Source organism: Chiloscyllium punctatum, chromosome 22 (assembly GCF_047496795.1).
Source record: "Chiloscyllium punctatum isolate Juve2018m chromosome 22, sChiPun1.3, whole genome shotgun sequence".
Classification (NCBI taxonomy): domain Eukaryota; kingdom Metazoa; phylum Chordata; class Chondrichthyes; order Orectolobiformes; family Hemiscylliidae; genus Chiloscyllium; species Chiloscyllium punctatum.
This window is the reverse complement of record NC_092760.1, coordinates 52,122,546-52,142,482: the sequence shown is the minus strand read 5'-3', so window position 1 is coordinate 52,142,482 and position 19,937 is coordinate 52,122,546. Positions and strand designations below refer to the sequence as shown.

At 40.4% G+C, this 19,937-nt stretch overlaps 1 protein-coding gene across 2 annotated transcripts in view; it reads right to left on the bottom strand.

Annotated features, from left to right (window-relative positions):
* tmem9b (TMEM9 domain family, member B) overlaps positions 1 to 19,937 on the bottom strand; it is an 83,947-nt gene that overhangs the window by 29,161 nt on the left and 34,849 nt on the right. For both annotated transcript variants that reach the window (XM_072592305.1, XM_072592306.1), the window contains exons 3-4: positions 16,079 to 16,187; positions 2,611 to 2,742 (exon numbers count right to left, since the gene is read on the bottom strand). In XM_072592305.1, coding sequence (XP_072448406.1) covers positions 2,611 to 2,742; positions 16,079 to 16,187 — 241 coding nt within the window. The remainder of the gene's footprint in view (positions 1 to 2,610; positions 2,743 to 16,078; positions 16,188 to 19,937) is intronic.

Here is a 19,937-nt window from a genome sequence, read left to right as displayed (position 1 = left end):
GCAACACAAATTCCCAGCTCGGCGAACATAACCACAACAACGAGCACCCGAGCTACAAATCTTCTCCCAAACTTTGAACTTCCTCCTCTGCAATGTGGACATTTTGCAAGGTGTCACCATCTATTTTCCTACAGTCTGTATCTTCCATATCCTTTTCCACAGTAAATACTGATGCAAAATTCTCGTTTAGTATTTTCCATATTTTCTGCAGCTCCACACTAAGGCCGCCTTGTTGATCTTTGAGGGGCAGTATTCTCTCCCTAGTTACCCTTTTGTCCTTAATGTTTTTGTAAAAACCCTTTGGATTCTCCCTAATTCTATTTGCCAAAGCTATCTCATGTCGTCTTTTTGCCCTCCTGATTTCTCTCTTAAGTATACTCCTACTTCCTTTATATTCTTCTAAGGATTCACTCGATCTATCCTGTCCATATGCTTCCTTTTTCTTAACCAAACCCTCAATTTCTTTAGTCATCCAGCATTCCCTGTACCTACCAGCCTTTCCTTTCACTCTAACAGGAATATATTTTCTCTGGATTCTCGTTATCTCATTCCTGAAGGCTTCCCATTTTCCAGCCATCCCTTGACCTGCAAACATCTGCCCCCAGTCAGCTTTCAAAAGTTCTTGCCTAATACCGTCAAAATTGGCCTTTCTCCAATTTAGAACTTCAACTTTTCGATCTGGTCTATCCTTTTCCATCACTATTTAAAATCTAATAGAATTACGGTCGCTGGCCCACTGACACCTCAGTCACTTGCCCTGTCTTATTTCCCAAGAGTAGGTCAGGTTTTACACCTTCTCTAGTAGGTACATCCACATACTGAATCAGAAAATTTTCTTGTACACACTGAACAAATTCCTCTCCATCTAAACCCTTAACACTATAGCTGTCCCAGTCTATGTTTGGAAAGTTTAGACAAATTTCATTTTCTAATTTGAAGAGTTATGCAGACAAACGTGTTAACTTTAAATGAAATTCACTAGTTCCACCTTCTAAGCACTTGCACAGAAAGCATTGTAAATAATAGTTTCAGCCTTGAAAGGAATAGTGCTCTTTTACATTATGCATCCTACCCATCAACATACATTTACTGGCACCATTGTTGTTATTTAATTATCAGGATGCAAGCATTAATAGTGTGACACTGATTTCCCATTTCCCCTACTTTATAAGACTAGGCATCTCAGGATACCTCCAAAAACAGCTGAAGTTACAAACCAGAATTGAAGAAATAAACTTCTGTTGGAATAACTAAGCTGTTGTGTACCTTTTTAACAGTCATGGAGTGGTTAGAAATTAAACAGCAAATGATCCAAAGATAATAAAAAATTGCACAAGACCCCATACCTTTAAAAAGCCTTGTTCTCATCTGAGCCATAAAGACCGGAACAAAAAACATAAAGTATCCTGCTGTTGTTTCATTCTGCTTTCTTATGCCACAGTATTTAGTTAAATAACAATAAAATTAAGTTGCCTACATATTTCAGATGTACTGAATACAAAATATGATCAAGACCCTTTCTGTAGTTGATTGACCATTACATCATGCAATAACATTTCAATAATGTTTCAAAGTATTTATTTTATGTGCAAAACATAAAATCCAATAACTTTTCAGATAACAAATGGTATCTTAGGTTTTACTTTCACCTACAAGGCATTTATACAGTTGCAAAGAGAATGGCCAGATCTTTCAGTCAATGGCAGAAAGGGTGTGTCCATATTCCTTCCCACCTATTCGCTCCACCCTGCTCTCTGACCGATTACACCCCCCACCTCCACCTACCCATCACACTCTCAGCTACCTTGCCCCAGATCCCAACCCCCTTCCCATTTATCCCTCCGCCTCCTTGGCTCACAAGCCTCACTCCTGATCTACAACTCTTGCGTGAAATGTTGATTCTCCTGCTCCTTGGATGTTGCTCGACCTGCTGTGCTTTTCCAATACCACACTCTCGACTCTGACCTCCAGCATCTGCAGTCCTCACTTTCTCCTGGTAGAAAGGGTCTGACCATTACTGAATGTGATTTAATCTGCCCACTTAACTATTTTATGCTAGAGACATTAACTTTCCAGTTCCGAATCCAGGAAGGATGCGATAATGAACATAGTGAGGAGGCCAAGCAGGGAAGTTAATTCCACTGAAGGCAGAATTGAAAGGGGGAAGCATTAACAGAGGCATGCTGAACAATTTTAGGATAAGGGTGAACATTGTAATGGATGCATTAAGAATCAGTTGACACAGGCGTGAACATTATTGTAATCACTCTTGTGATTTGACAGTTCATCTGATTCACTGAGAATTACATCATTATAAAACATTCCAACTAAGTCCCTGTAAAAACCAGCACATGTTTAGGGCAAACAGAACAACTGCATATGGTTCTAACCATCTAATCCTGTTGTCAAAGGAATGGTGCAAAAGTCTGGCAAGGTAAAACCAGAAAATGGAGGTTTAATCTTCTCTCACAAGTACCATGCATACGTGCTTGTTCTAACTTCCTCAGGGATCTAAGCTGCATCAGCACTTTGGGTGAGTCATTCATTACTTCTCATACCAGAAAATTCAGGTGAATATTTTAGATTTACTATACACGGATCAGAACTTACCCCAAAATCATCTTCATTCTGTAGTAACTGTGAACGTAATAAACGTTTCTTCAGCAAGGGTTCCACCAATGTTAGATAAACCATATAAAGCAACAGTAAGCCCAGAATTGACAGATAAATGATGATAGTTACCTGCAAACCAGAAATATGAAATAAAGTGAACAATAAATTTTTCAGCCACTGACATGAAAATACCAATTCCTGATTGCTGGAAAATTAATCTCACTAACAAATACAGGAGCTGTCATTGATGCCACTTTTCTGAACTCATTTTCCTGGCTCTCCTGTTTTCATTGAGGGGGGTGGGGGGGGTGGGGGGGGGGTGGGGGGAGGGGTTAAAGAGAATCTTGTTAACGAGGACGTGGCTTCCTTGGTTCAACATGTAAAATTGTCACAATGGTTGGCACAGTAAGAAAATATCGTAATTTAGCAGCATATGCACTGATTTCCGATACAGAGGTTGGGACTATTTCATTCAGTTAATCGAATGCCGGATAACATATTTAGCCAAGTATCAGGACCTTGCGATCTTGTTCGGATAATCTGAAATTCGGTTAATTGAATGCTGGATAGTTGAGGTTCCTCTTGTATAGCAAGTTTCTCCCAATGTAGATAGGAACAATCAGCTTGCTGAAGAGTAGAGCACTTGGTCAGGGCCTAAAAACGGATTTATATATACCAAGCATTTTTTTTAAAAGTCACTACAGGCAGCATTTGCATTCCTCAGCTGTGAGCCAGCTCTGTGTCGTGGTAGCACTACTAAATTGCTTAAATCCATACTGTACCACTTAAAGGGATAGGGCACTGTGATAGACACAAGTACCAGAACTGCTACAGAAGGAAATGTAGCAATCACTACTGAGATTGCATGCAGCCAAGAGAACACCATTGGATGCTGCCCTCAGAATAAGATAAATGGGGTTTGGGGGGCTGTCAAGGCAAGTTGGACAAATGTTGCCAAGGGTGGGGTATGTCCTGGGTAATTGGAAAGGGTGGTGAAAGGGGAGATATGAAAGTTGCCACAAGGCAAGAATTGCCACTGCGAGTGGGATGGAAAAGACATTCACAGGTCGCAGTGTCTAATTAGAGAGTCCAAACAATACTTTCAGCTGGGCAGCCTGGTTTCATCCAGTAGTCTCCCCATGAACAAAATTCCCAATGGAAAGGGGCCTGAATTGGCCAATTTAGTGGTACGTTGGATTCTGGAGCAGAAGGTTGTCTCTGGATGGGAAGGCTGATAAAATGGCATGGTGTAGGGTGATGGGCATGACACCCTCCATTTTATAAATATCCTCAACTCCCATACCAATTAAAACTCAAAACCCCTGATAAACTCTCTCTCATACAAAAACAGCTCTGTGATCTTTGTTCAGCATATCTTTTTCATTAGTATTTGCTGATCCATAATCCATATTATTTAATTTAGTTTGATTGTATATTGTAGCTAGAATTTAATAACCTGTAATGAATCGTGATTCGAGTCGAGTACAGAGACCTAGTCTGTGTTTTCTAGAAAATTGGGTGTGAAAATCAAGTGGAATTTGCATATTTCTTCTAAAAGATTTAACATCTGTGAGGACTCTAGGAACATTGGGGCTTTATTTTCAACTCACTACCATGCTGAATTGTGACATCTTGATCTAACACTCAGTTGAAACCTTCCTTGATGTCAAGGGCAATCACTCTCACCTCACCTTACTTCAGAAGTTCAGCTTTTTTCAAAGATTGGATCCATGAGGTCATCAGGAGCAACCCAAACTGAGTATCAATGAGCATGGTATTCCTTTAAAAGTAATTTGAGTGCAATGTTGATGACCACTTCACAAAATCAGAATCATAAAAGTGTTATGGCACAGAGGGAGTTTCAGACCATTGTGCCTGCAACAGCTCGTTAAATGAGTACCATTATCTAATGCCATTTGCCTATTTTATCCCTCATTCCCTGAAACATTATTTTTATCCAAATAATCATCCAGTGCTCTCTTGAAAGCTTCATTTGAATTACCTTCCACCACACAAGCAGTGCATTCCATATACTTTATGCTGAATGAAAAAGCTTTTTCTCACATCATCCATTTGCAGATTATTTTGAATCTGTCTTCTTGTTCTTGTTCCTTTCCAAAATGAGAACAATTTCTTGCTAGCTATTTTATCCAGCCCACACATGATTTTGAAAACCTCCATCAGATCTCCTCTTTGACATTTTCTCTCAAAGGAGAACAGTCCCAACTTCTTTAAACTGTCCTCAAAAAGGAAGTTCCTCACCTCTGAACCATTCATGTAAACCATTTTTGTACTGCTTTCAACGTGTTCGCATCCTTTCTATAATGTGGCACCTAAAACCTCACACAATACTCCAGCTGAGGCCTAACACATGGGGTCTTGTACAAGTTCAAGATCACCTCATCATTGTACCCCATGTCATTATAAATGAAGTTGAGGATATAACTGTACTTCCTATTTTACATTGAAAGACAATGATCTTCCTACCAAAATGCATCATCTCATACCTCTCTGCATTGAAACTCATCTGCCACATATTTGCCCACTTCACCAACTTGTCTGTGTTCTTTTGGCATTCTACACTGTTTCCCTCAGTTTATAATTCTTCCAAGTTTGAATAATCTGCAACTTTGAAACTGACCCTGCAAACTATCCTCTAGATCATCAATATACATCAGGAAATCCAAAGGATCCCTGGGAAACTCCACTAAAGATCTTCCCTCAGCCTGAAACATATCCATTGACCATTATACTCTCTACCTATGGCTCAGCCAATTTTGTATCCATGTTGCTACTGACCCTTTTATTCCATGACCTATAAAACCTTCCTCACAACTCTGTATGTGGCACAATACCACAGGCCTTCTAAAAGTCCATGTATGTCACATCAATAGCGTTACCTTAATCAAGCCATTCTGTTACCACTTTAAAAATCTCCAGGAATCTCCAGTTAAATGTGATTTCCCCTATAGAAATTCATGCTGATTGTTTGCTGATCAATCCACCTTTTTCCATATGATGACTAATTCTGTTCTGAATAATTGTCTCTAGAAGCTTCCCCACCACTGAAGTTAAACTGACCTGTGTGTAAGTACTAGGCTTATCCTTTGCAAACATTTTTGAACAAAGCCATAAAGCTTGTAATTTTTCAGTCTTTTGGCACTTTCCCCAAATCTAGATGAGACTGAAAGGTTCTGAACAGTGCCCTATCAACTTTGACTCTCATGTCCTTCAAAATGCTTGGATGTATCTCATCTGATCTCAGTACGTCATTGACTTTAAGTACCAGTTACTGTCTCCTTGACTTGTCCGACCTGCCTATCTTCTTTTCCACTTATCCACTCCACCCTCTCCTCCTTGACCTATCACCTTCATCTCCTCCCCCACTCACCCATTGTACTCTATACTGCTCTCTCCCCACCCCCACCCTCCTCTAGCTTATCTCTCCATGCTTCAGGCTCACTGCCTTTATTCCTGATGAAGGGCTTTTGCCCGAAATGTTGATTTCGCTGCTCGTTGGATGCTGCCTGAACTGCTGTGCTCTTCCAGCACCACTAATCCAGTATTTAAGTACCAATAGTCTATCCACCATTTATAACCTACCAGTTTTTGAACTCTGCTAGTGACCATGGCCTGAGCAGTATCTCTCTCCCGGGTAAAAACAGATGCAAAGCGTACATTTAACGCCTCAACCATGCCCCCTGCCTTCAGGTGTAAACCCACATTTTGGTCCCTAATTGGCCTACTCCTCCTTTCACTGATCCTTTTACTATTTATAGAATACTTTGTGACACCTCTTTATGTTGGTTGCCAATCTTTTCTCATAATTCCTCTTTGCTGTTTCAATTTGCTTTTTCACCATCTCTCTGAACCTTAAATATTCCCTTGATTCTCACCATTTATACTCAATACTCACCATAAGCACCATTTTTCCTTCTTTATCTTAATTTCTATTTCCTTTTTCATTCAGGGAGGTCAAGATTTGTTTCTTCTACCCTTCCCATTTGAGCATAGCCAAACCATTTCTTCTTTGAAGGTAGCCCATTGTTCAGCTACTGTATTTCCTGCCAAGCTCTTGCTTCATTCAATCCTACCCAGCCCTGTTCATGCCCCATTGCAGTATACTATCTGCCAGTTGATTTTCCGCACTCTGAATTATTGCATGTCATTCCCCATCATTATCCTGAAAGCTGTGATACAACAATCACTGTCTCTTAAATGATACCTAACCGACACATGGTTCACTTCATTTCTAAGAACCAGATCCAACAATGCACCCTTTCTTGTTGGACCAGGAGCATACTATTTGAGAAGGCTCTCCTGCATGCAATCCAGGAAGACTTGTCCTCTGCTGCCCTGTACACTACAAGTATCCCAGTTTATGTTTGGGTAACAAACATTAAAACAACTTGCATCACTTTGCTTATGAAGGAGAATAAACTGATAGGATGGTAATTGGTCAGGTTGGATTTGTCCTGCTTTTTGTACACAGGACATCCTGAGCAATTTTCTACACTGTCAGGTAGATTACAGTATTGCAGCTTAGTGGAATAGCTTGACTACAGCTGTGGTTAGTTTTGGTCTTCACCTGCTCAGATTTCTCATTCCTAGAGGAATGGTGACAATCCAAGTTGGTGATAGTGGGTATGGGTTACCCCACAGTCATTGCCAGGATAAGAGTATTTCTACAGATGACAAAGTCACACTTCAGTTCTGTTGCATAGGAGTCAGATGCTATGCACATTGAAGTATTTGGTGCTTTGGTCGGTCTGCCAGGAATCCTGTTAATGTAAAAGAATATGTGAGGTCTGCCATGAACTTGACACAGGACTTTGCACAGAACTTGGAGTTCGTCCACTTCAGCATGGACAACTTCACAAGAATATGTACAAATCCATCATCCACAATGAAGTGTTTTTGAGGGACTGGCAGTGACACCATTTTTTAATATATATTTTTATTGAAAAAATAGATTTTTTAATATTACAACAAGTACAATTCAAAACAGTACAAAAACCCAAATAATAATAAAAAATTTCCCCAACCCACCCTCATGTACAAATGTATAAACATATATAGAAAAATATAGCTTTAAAAAAAACCCAAACTGGCTAAATAAATAACCAACAACAAACTAATAAATAGTACTGACTCAGCCCAGCCAAATGAAAAGCTCATACGTTCATAGTTTCTCCTCTCTTGTATTGGGCTCGTAAAACACAATCATTGTGGCAAATAAAAGCCCTTGTTAGTGTGGCAGATAAATCTGTGTCAAGGTATTCCAAAAAGGGCTGCCATGTCTTGTAAAAATTCTCAGCTTTGTGCATAAGAAATCATATTTGTGAGAAAATCCAGGGGAATATGCTCCATAACAATCTTCCGCCAACCCGACAGGCCCGGGGATTTTTCGGATACCCAACCTAGCAAGATATTCTTTCTTGCACAGAACATGAGAATATTGAAAAGTTTTTTCTTATGCACATCTTCAGGAAATAGAGAGGGCAGGCCCTAAAGGAGAGAGATAGGGTCCTTCTCCACACTTACACCCAAATTCCTCTCCATTGTACCTGCCACAGCACTCCAATATGTTTGAAGCTTATTGCAAGACCAAAGACAATGGGTAAGAGTGCCCGTGCAGACCTTATACTTGGGACATGCTGAAGATACCCCGGTTTAAATTTTGACAAACAGTCTGGAGCCAATTGGACCCTGTGGAGAATCTTCATCTGTAAAGCATGGGTCCTATTGCAAACTGATATCTTCCTTGCATTCTCCCAAAAATTCTCACATGCCTCTGAGGAGACTTCAGCACCCAGCTCTCTTTCGCACATCTTGCAGAGTCGATCAAACTCATCTGAGGTGGCACCCTTCCTTTCCCCCCGACCCACCTCGAGTTGATGATATCAGGTACTGACAGTGTACTCTTAACACTTAGCACACCCCTCTCTACATTGGATTTGCAGGAATCAGTCAAAAGTGTGGTCTTTCTTTGAATAAAATCCCTAACTTGAAAAAAACGAAAGAGGTCTCTTTTGGATAACTCGTACTTCCATACTAACTGATTGAAGGACATCCATTACGTCTCCCTCAAATAAATTGCCCATGCAAGACACACCCCTAGGCGCCCAATGTTTAAATCTTGAATCTATCATACCTGGTTGAAACACCGGCATATCCACGAAAGGTGTAAACAAAGATGTTTTGCCAATATTGCCTTCCCTCTGACGAATTAACAGTATTGACAACTATTGGGTTATGGCAATATTCCCAAACTATCCTCATCTTGTCCAAAAACAGCAAACTGGTAAGGGGGCACCTTGCCTGGGAGGCTTCAATATCTAGCCATATTGAGAGAGGATCTCCACAAACCCAATCACTCATGTAGGACAAAAGCGAGCTTAACTGGTAATTTTTAATGTCTGGAAGGTCCACTCTCCCCGAATATGTGAGGCAACTGCAGTTTGGCTAATTTAATGAGGGGCCGCTTACAATGCCAAATAAAGGAGCTGAACCAGCCAGTCAGCCTCCTGAGTGTTTGCTTATTGAAAATCAGGGGAGCATCCATATAGGGTATAACAAATGAGGGAGAACATTCATCTTAATAAGCGCTATCCGACCCAACCATAAGACTGGAAGTACCTCCCATCTTTGAAGATCTTGTTTAATTTTTCCAAATAATTGGATAAAATTGGCTTTGAACAGCCAATCCAGAACTGGAGTAATGAACATGCCCAAATACACAAAACCCGCCCTGTGACCACCTAAATGGGAATCTAAAGTCACCCTCAAGACCTAGCTCCTTCATAAGACTACCCATAGGCATAGCCTCTGAGTCAGCAAAATTAATCTAGTACCCCAAAAAAACGCCAAACGCGCGAATGCATTGTATCAGGCAAGGCACTGAAACTGCTGTATTTGTCAAAACAAATTAGGACATCGTCTGCATGCAATTAAATCTTATGTAATTTTGACCCCACTTCTGGAGCTGATATATTGGGATCCCCACGAATGGTCTCTGCCAATTGTTCAATCACCAAAAAGCAATGGTGAAAGGGGACAGCCCTACTGGCTGCCCCTAAAAATATTAAAATTGCTTGATCGTACCCTGTTGGTGATGACCACTGCGAGAGGGCCACCATAGAGAACCTTTAGCCCTCTTATGAAGATTTCGCCCAAACCAAACCGCTCTAGAGTATAAAAAGGTACGGCCACGCAACTCTGACAAATGCCTTCTCTGCATCTAAAGAAATCACCAATCCCTGTATTGACTGCTGTTGGCATGTTTGAATTACATTAAGCAGCCTGCTAACATGCTAACATTGGAGGATCTGCGACCCTTCATAAAGCCCATCTGATCCTCTTTAATAATAGAAGGTAACACAGTCTCCAGTCTTAACACGAGAGTCTTAGAGAGGATTTTAAAATTCACATTTAAGAGCGAGGTGGGCCTATACAAAGCACAGTCTTCCGGGTCCTTCCCTTTTTTAAGGATAAGTGAAATATTGGCCTCTCTCAGACATGGTGGGAAACAATCATGACTGTATGAATCATTAAATATTGAGCATCGGGCCTGACAGTATATTGATAAATTCCTTATAGAATTCACTGGGAAGTCCATCAGGACCGGGCGTCTTTTCACTCTGAAGCTGCCTCACAGTTTCCTGCACATCTTGCTCTGAGAATTGAGAAAGGACTCTTGTTTGGGAGTCACACCCAGGAGCTTCAGATCTCTAAAAAAGGATTCCATTTTGGCCTGCCCATCCTCACAATCCTCAGTTTGGTATAACTTAGAGTAAAATCTCTGGAACGCCACATTAATGTTTTTAGAATCACATGTTAGGTTCCCAGCCCCTTCCCTAATTGCCATAATGGCTTCTGGGGCACTCCTCTTTCTGGCAATTTACCCTAAGTATTTGCCTGGCTTATCACCATGCTCATATAACCTTTGCTTTGCAAAAGCCAGCTCCTTCTTTGCCGTCTGCGTGAGTACAGAATCAAATGCAGATCGCAGCGCTGTAATCCTCTCTAGATTGACCAACGAAGGTCTGTCAAAGTAGGCCTTCTCGGCTGCCTTCAACCGTGCTTCAAGGAGACGTTGCTGCTCATCCTTCTGCTGCTTCCTACTGGCGGAATATGAAATAACTACCCCCTTAGCATAGGCTTTGGCAGTTTCCCAGAGAATGGATGTGCTATCAATCGAGCCTATGCTGATGTCTACGAACGCCCGAAATTCTCTAGAGAAATACTCCACAAACTTATTATCCTGGAGGATAAATGGATCCATTTGCCAGTACCTCGAACCCACTGTAATGTCCTTAATCTTAACCATAAGGTACACTGGAGCATGATCAGAGATGGTATATTATCAATTGTACAAGATGCCACCAGATCCAGGGTTACCGCAGGAGTCAGAAAAAAAATCAATCCTCGTGTGACATCTATGCGGATTGGGGAAAAATGTAAAATCCCCACATGTAGGGTGGAGACGCCTCCAGACGTCCACCAACCCTAACTGCCGACACAGACCCACTAACTGTTTAGTTTGTACAGAGGGTATTGAGGGACCTTTAGGCAACCTGTCTACTGTGGGATCCATGAGACAGTTAAAATCTCCCCTTATAATGATGTGTCAGGAATTGAGACTTATCAGTTTAGAAAAAGCATCTACCAAAAATTTAAGGGGATGAGTTGGAGGGCAATAAACATTTAAAACACCATATTCTTCCCCATTTATCAAGGCTTCAAGAATTACAAACCTCCTATGTGTGTCTTTAACACACTCCAACAATTTAAATGGGAGATTTTTCCTAACCAATATCACGACTCCCCTACTTCTGTTATTAAATGATGAAACATAAACTCGGTCAAAACCATTCTGCTGTAATTTCGGATGCTCTTTTTCATCCAAATGTGTATCCTGTAACAAAGCAATATCCACCTTCTCCTTGCTAAGGCTCAAGAGTACCTTCTTCCTCTTAATTGGTGAGTGACTTCCCTTGATATTCCAGGTACATCATTTAATCAAATCATTAGCCATAATCTTCTGCAATAACATTTGAATTCCAGAGAGGAGGAACCTGAACCACAAACTGCTGAGCCTTAGTGTCACATGACCCACCAAATATAAAAACTACATAAACTAAAACCACTATATTTAACAAACCTACAAAACTATTGAGAATAAAGAACAACTAAAACCAAAAAACAAACCAACATATAAAGCGCCAACAGCGCTGAGTAGGGGAACTCACCCCCTGCCCAGAGGGGACAACTATCCATCCCAAACTGCCCATAAGTAGGCATCTAATCATCCCAACCACCTTCACTTCTCCCAGCTAGAGCCGCACCGTAAACACAAGCAGAAAAGAATAAACACCCCATAGAATACCAATATGAATAAAAAACATTTTCTTAAACAAAAAAGGAATAAATACCCCATCCATCCTTTGATATAACCTAACTTAGAAATTGAAAATGTACATCTCAACCACTGCCAGTCATAGTTTAAACCAAATTATTATCAATACAGGGAAAAAAGAAAGATAAAGCTCCAACTGGACTTCCTCCGTTTCTTTTACAGAATGGTACCCATACCCAAACAACACTATTTATAAATACTGAAATTGTTCAAATTAGGTTAATTTGTCCACAAAGTCTCTTGCCTTCTCCGACGTGTCGAAGAGATGTATGGATCCATCTAAGGTGTTCTGAAGCACTGCCAGATATTTCAGGGAGTGCTGAATCCCAAGCTCCCTCAGTCTTCTCTTGACACCGTTGTAAGATTTTCGTTTCTGGATCACCGCCGCTGAGAAGTCCTGAAAAAACATTATCTTAGAACCCTCATAAATTAGGGCTTTCAGATCCATCCCCTGGACTCCGAAAGCCTCCATGACTCTCTCTTTATCCCAGTAATGATGGAACCGCACCAGAAGAGGACGAGGACGTTGACCTAGACCCGATCTCCACATTGCGACCCGGTGAGCCCTCTCTATCTTCAATCCTCTCATGCCAGCCTCCAAGTCAAGGAATTTCGGCAGCCAGTCCTCAACAAATTCCACAGGCCGCTCTGATCCAAATGTTTTTTCTTCTGCCCCTGTTCTCAAGATCATCCACTTGGTCATGCAAATTATGGACCTGCGTCTCCAGGACTTGGATCCTATCCTTGGATGAACTGGCATCAGCTTCCACCACTGTGACCCTGTGCTTCACCTCATCCGTCCTCTTCTCCAGGTCTTCCAGCTGCTACTCATTCTTCTGCAGCATGAGAGAGATTGGAGCCAGCTTCTCTTCAATCTGTTTCCCTCGCATCTCGCGAGATTTCGAGAGCTTGTTCACCAGGGCCTGGAACGTAATTGGTTCTGAGGCTACTGCAGACCCAGCCTTGGATGCTCCTCCTCTCTTTTTCGGCATCTCTGGATGGCTGGAAACACAGTTGTTAATTTTTAGAAATTTCTTGGGACTCCACGATCTTTCCGGAGTCTCAAGATATCACGATAGCCTGGTATGGGCGGGTTAAAGGAGCTTGAGCTGCAATGCAAAGATCTGCAGTGCAATCTTCTCAGATCGCCACCATCTTGGATCCCCAGCGACATAATTTTTAACAATCCATCTGTCCTCTTTCAGGATCACAGGATTTGTTCTCCCACCTCTGGTGTTGCCTTATAGCCAGCAAGCCCAGACTACTGTTACCCATTGTAAACTGATGCATTGCCATGTCTTCTTGGAGAAGTGCTGCTAGAGGTCATTCTACAAAGGTCATCTATAGTTTCCCCAGAGAAAGTTGGCAGCAATGCGTTAGTCACTGAAATATTGCACTAAGGCTCTAAGACAGGCAAGATACATCCAGGATAAGACTTAGTGCTTGCACAAGTACAAAATGTTGATATCTGTAAGCAACAGAGCACTGTTTTGACTTTTAAATTTAGGTTGGAATTTTTTTTTTGGTGGTGTTGTGTATTTTTGGAACAGTGACGAAGAAGATGTTTCAATGATCAGCAACAAAGGTGTGGGAACTGTTGGTGAATGGAAAAATGGGATTGTGCTTCTTGGTGCCTCAACTGGATGAACTAATCAGTGACCAGTTCTATTGTTATGGACCAGGCCGGACCCCTTCAACACATTTCAAGAAAGCAACCCGGACCCTAACTTTGCTCGTTGTTTTAAGCAGGTGTACTGTGGTAGTCCAGGAGTGATGTAGCTGAACCAACCACTTAGTTTAAAACAAACCAGAGTTTATTTGCAAGATTACTGAATGAAACATAAGTAAAAGAGAACAGAATATAGAATCAGTTAACCTATCCAAAACCCGAACAGACTATATCAACTTAATGACGCTGTCCCAAATTCCTGCAACAATCCCCATAAACACCCTTGGTTAAAAAAAAAGAAAAATCAAACACAGGTTCTTAAGGGAGAGATGTCAGAGACAGAAGATCAGCATGTCTCTTGGTCCAGCAGCTTGACAACTGACTGACTGCTTTCAGCGAACAGCCAGCCTGCTAAAACCAAACCAGAGAAAAGCTGAACTGAGAGAACTAGCCACTCCCATTTCATTGTACAAGTGTTTCTTCTAAAAACTTGACAGTTTTTTGCCTGAGAAAGTATATGTTAGCTATAATCAAATTGGCCCTAAAACCCATCCAAGCCAGACTTTTTGTAATTACTGCTTTTACGACCTCTCTGAAAAAAAAGCCAAGAATAGCATAACCTTGTTAAAAGGAGCAGGATCGTCAAATTAGCCAGAAAGGAACCATATTGGTTTCTTCATTCTGATTTATGTCACCTCCGCAGCTGGTTAATGTATATACACGGCACCACAGTGGCTCAGTGGTTAGCACTGCTGCCTCACAGCGCCAGGGTATGCATGATTCCACGCTTGGGTGACTGTGTGGAGTTTGCACATTCTCCATGTGTCTGTGTGGACTTCCTCTGGGTGCTCCGGGTTCCTCTCTCAGTCTAAAGATGTGCAGATTAGGTAGATTTGCCATGGTAAATTGCCCAGTGTCCAGAATGTACAGGATGGGTGGATTTGGGAAATACAGGCTTACAGGGATAGGATTGGGGGTTGGATCTGGGTGGGATGCTCTTTAGAGAGTCGCCTTGGACTCGATGGGTCAAATGACTGGCTTCCACATTGTAGGGGTTCTATGATCAAGTGGAGAGGACTGTACCCAAATGCTGGTGTGGTTAAATAGCATACAAGGGGCATACAATGAACTCCAAAACGGCAGAGGCAGCATCAGATAAGCACTGCACACCGACTGGTGATGTGATCTGTCTGGCGAAAGTCTGCAGATGCTGGAGATTAAAGTCAAGATTAGAGTGGTGCTGGAAATGCACAGCAGGTCAGGCATCAACTGAGGAGCAGGAAAATCGACACTTCGGGCAGAAGCCCTTCATCTTGATGATGAAGTGCATCAGGATGAAGGGCTCCTGCCTGAAACGTCAATTTTCCTGCTCCACGTATGCTGCCTGGCCTGCTGTGTATTTTCAGCACCACTCTAATCTTGATGTGAACTGTCTGCTCTACTTACCTTTGGTGGACACTCTCTATACAAATGCCGATGCCCTCACCAAAACAGTCTCTGAAGTAACTAATATTGGATGTTTTCACATATCACGGATGCTACTTTGGAGGCAAAATAACAGTGGTTGCACTGAAAAAAAAAGATCTGGAGGAAATGGTGTTGGACTGGGGTGGGCAAAGTTAAAAATCACACACCAGGTTATAGTCCAACCAGTTTATTTGGAGGTACTGCGCTTTGAAAGCTAGTGCCTCAAATAAATCTTTTGGACTATAAGGTCTATAATCTGGTGTTGTGTAATTTTTAACTTTGAAAACAATGGGCATTGTACAGCTAAATTTCAGCGTTTTTATTTTTCCATCAATATAAACACAAAAATGATTTTCGAAGTAGTAAAACAAAAGCCATGTATTTTCACCACTACTTTGTAACTGAAATGAAAAGGATGAAAAAAAGAATTTACAATCAAACTTCCAAAGGCATCACACGATTTGGACAATTTCAACAGAAATATAGGAAAGAATGTTATATCAAATGTTTTTTGGTAATAAATCAATCGTAGTAAATATTAAACAGTAGAATAATACTCAAATTACACCAAAAATAAAGTAGATACTCCTTTATACTACAATTCCATATACTTTTTTCTTTGAGATGAACATATCAAATCAGATACGCTGACATAGGGAAGAAAATATTTATGCTTTAATTTTAATAAAGGTAAAATAGACATAGTCCCATAGGGCTACTCTCTCATTACAGAGAGATGACTGGTAGTGAGGTCTAACCTAGGGCTACCACGCTTCAGGTGATGTTGAGAAGGCAGGACCTTCATGGTAACTTCAGCTGGTGCAGGAGTTTATCCGACACTGATGGTATCACACTGCATTACAAGTCATCCATGGAGCCAACTGAGCTTACCAAATTGTTTTACAAAATACCTGAATTGTAACTGTGCTTCGTTCTTCATATTTACATTCACATCTCAAGCAATAAGCTTCAACATCTTGTCCAGCAACTGGCATGGGAACAACAACATGTAGGCAATCACTGGAAAAGACAAATAACAATTACTATCAAAGTGCTATAAGCTCTCACTGACATTTGATTCTAGATGAATATTATGTGATGTTTGTTCAGATTTTTTCAATTATGCCAGCGGAGGGAAAGATAACTATATTTATCTCTAAATTAAAGAAAAGATAACAATAACAGTATGACTCCAAATATTTTAGTTAACTTCTAATTGTTGAAACATGAAAACAAAAGTACCTTAGCAGATTCATATTTTGCAAAGAATAGTTTCTATATTTGTTCTGTGATATAACTGGAAATAATAACCTGCATTTATAATACCTTTGACACAGCAAAATAAGTCAAATAGTTTTAAATGGGTTTTATCAGTCAAAAATTGAAATACTGGGACAGTTGACTTAGAAGTATGTATCTTAAAACGATAACAGAGAAGTACAGAAGTGGATAGAGTATTGAGGGGTATAGAGTGTGAATCCTAGGCTTAGGACCAACACATCTGAAAGAACAAACAGCCAATGGTGGAGCAACTGATATACAGGAAATGCAAAATACCAGAAGTTTCAGGAGAGGCACAGTGATCTCTCAAATTTGTAGGACTAGGGGAGATTATACTGATAGGAAGGAACGAGACCACAGACTGATTTTAGCTAAGAATTTAGCCTTGGTCAACTCTAGTAAAGAGATAAATTGTAATTTTTGGTTAAGAAGAAATACTGATCATGTAACCTGGTGATCCTTGACCTGGAAGCAGCACCAACAGGATACAAGTTACAACATGGGGACCAGGTGTTCATCTGAGAATAGGAGAGGCAACAATTGCAGAATATATTGAAAGCATATTTAAGGCAATGTGATTGAAGCCCAGAATCAGCTATAATATGCAAAGATAAAGATGACTCACACTATCACTAACAGCAGAAGCTCAGAGTTGAGAAGATTCTGGACAGAGCTACAGCAGTATCTTAAAGATTTAAAGCTTAAACAAGTTATTTTTTTGGTTCCCCGATGAAATCTGCTATTTCCAATCTCCTCCATCAACTGTTATAATCTTGGTGACGACAACAAGGAACTTTCGGTTGAGAGACACAAATTAGCATCATTGTGTCCAAGAACCCTAAAGCAGTTATGTCACAAAACATTAGCATTGGCTAAGTAATCCTAATCACCTGAACTGCACTGAAATTTTCTACTCTGCAGAGGCACCAATACTACCATTTGGAACATTTTTCTCCATTAGCAGTTGAATATCTCCTCACTTTAACCAACCTGAATAAATTAATTTGCTCTTCCAGTGCCTCAATGAAGTAAATAGTGGAAATCACAGTGAATAGTGAGACTTCACATTACCAGGTTAGAAGACAGGATTTGTGATGACTAAATTTGCAAGACAATGCTGTCTGCGTATGATGTTTAGGGCTTGCAAACAGGATTTCTCAATTTGTGTAAAGATTCCCATTCTAGAAGTCGCTGCCACACATGGATCTCAGTGGTCCATGCAGTTTCAGCAGAAATTAGAGGAATGTAGGACAGTGCCGTATCAATACTGGTCTTATCCTATAATTTGTCATCAATTTTAGGTAGACGGCACAAAAAAAATCTAGTCACGTGACCTTGTAATTTTGCAAGTGGGCAGGGCCTGCACAAGCTTAGGTGATGTCAATTGGTTAAATGCCATCAGTTATAGCGACTATAGTAGGAGCTGGAGTTAACTGCGAGATTTGTTCACAACTCAAGTGAGTCAGTTGGTAGCTAAAATAAGGAAAAGATAAAAGGCACATTTTGAAAGGGATCACAGGAACAGAGAATGCTAGGCTACATCTGCACAAATCATTGAAGAAGGCAAGCCATATTGAGAAAGCAGTTAAGATATTCTGAACTTTGTAAATAAAGCTAAAAATCACACAACAGGTTATCGTCCAACAGAGTTGAGTGTGTCGTTCTGGAAAAGTACAGCAAGTCAGGTAGTATCCGAGGAGGAGAACTGACGTTTCGGGTATAAACCCTTCATCAGACCTGTTCCACAACCATCTGATGAAGAGGCAGCGCCTCGAAAGCTAGTGCTTCAAAATAAATCTGTTGGACTAAATTCAATTTTGGTCATCATACTTTCGAAAGGGTATGATGACATTGGTCAGGTGCAAAAATAAACTTATGAGAATGGCTTCAGGGATGAGAGACTTCAGTTTATGTTGAAAAATTGGAGAAGCTAGAGATGTTCTCTTGAGACATCAGCAGCTTGAGAAGAAATGTAATAAAGATGCTCAAAATCATGAGGGGGCTGGACAATAGCAGAAGGATCAATAACCAGAGGACACTGCACTAATTGGCTAAAGAACCAGAAACAACATGAGAGAATTAAAAAAACACATATAGCAAATGGTTAGGATCTGGAAGTGGGAACACAATTAGTGACAATGAGGCCTCTGTGTCATGAAGAAAAAGTGTTAACAAGGGAATGTGGTGCAGGTGGGATTTCACAAGCTTTTCTTGAGCTGTAGGTTAACAGCCAAACTTTCACTTGAAGCTTTAAAATTGTCTAATTTAAACAACAATTGTCTGTTCTCTGTCAATTAAATGAATGCAGTTGCTTGAATAAGTTTTAACTATTGTAGAAGAGAGCTGACTGAGCAGTTGTAACTGGATAGTGAATCACCCACTCTCTGGATAGGCAAACAGGTTCTGTAACTAGATAGGACAAGCCACAGCATGGCAGCAATAAGATAACTTGGGGTATTTGGTGCAAAGGGGGAGGGTGATGCTACTTTTTATATAATTTTTCATTTTCAACCTCGCTGGTGACTGTTCAAAGCCATTAATTAGCCCAGCAGTTCAGTGATTGGCGATAGTCAAAATTAAATTAATAGCATAACTAGTTAATATCACTAACAGCTGAGTGATAATTCTAAACTTGACATCTAATTAGTTAAATGAAACAATGAAATTGGTAGGGATGGTAATATATTGCAGCTGAAGTTGAGCTTGGTAATCCACAGCAACTGCCTCTGAAGATTAATGAACTTGATGAGCTGAAGTCCAATCTACTTATACTATCATGCATCAGGGAGAGACAAAGTTAACCTAATAACAGGAGGTAGCCACATTTCAGACTTAAGACTGTGATCAAAGTTTGTGCAACTATGAGTGAAGCAAGTACAGAAACCTACAGATAGGAATTTAGTATCTACTGTTGTACAACAGCTTATATGTTGTGTAGACAGAGCAGGAATGGGAGAGAGGATTAGCAAACTGACCTTGCCACTATGATGCAGATAGTCATTGAAGGGTAGGGAGTGAAGAGAAAAGTACTTGTACTAGTGATATGTATAGTATAGGAATAGATGCTCCTCCCTATGCATCTGAGAGGTTCTGATGAGGGATTATAAGTATCTAGGGTCTAAAAGCAGAACTATAAAAGTTGTCTTGCACTCCAGCTGTGCCATGTGCAAATTAGCATGAGGTAAATAATATTAGAATTGAATGGGGAGAAATGAGTTTATGGATGGGAAGAAAATAAAATAAAATGTGATTGGGTGATTTAGTAAAATGAGATCCACTACAGAAATGAGAAATCTTCATTTGGAGGATTAAAGTATAGAATCAATTTGGCTGAATATAAGTACTAGTGAAAGAAAAAAGGCTTATGGGAGTGTTTTATGTTCCAATAATAGCTATACTTTAGGACAGGATAAATTACAAAATACTGGAGGCTTGTTAGAAAGATAATACAATAATTAAGACCTTTTAATCATCATAAATTGAATCAAT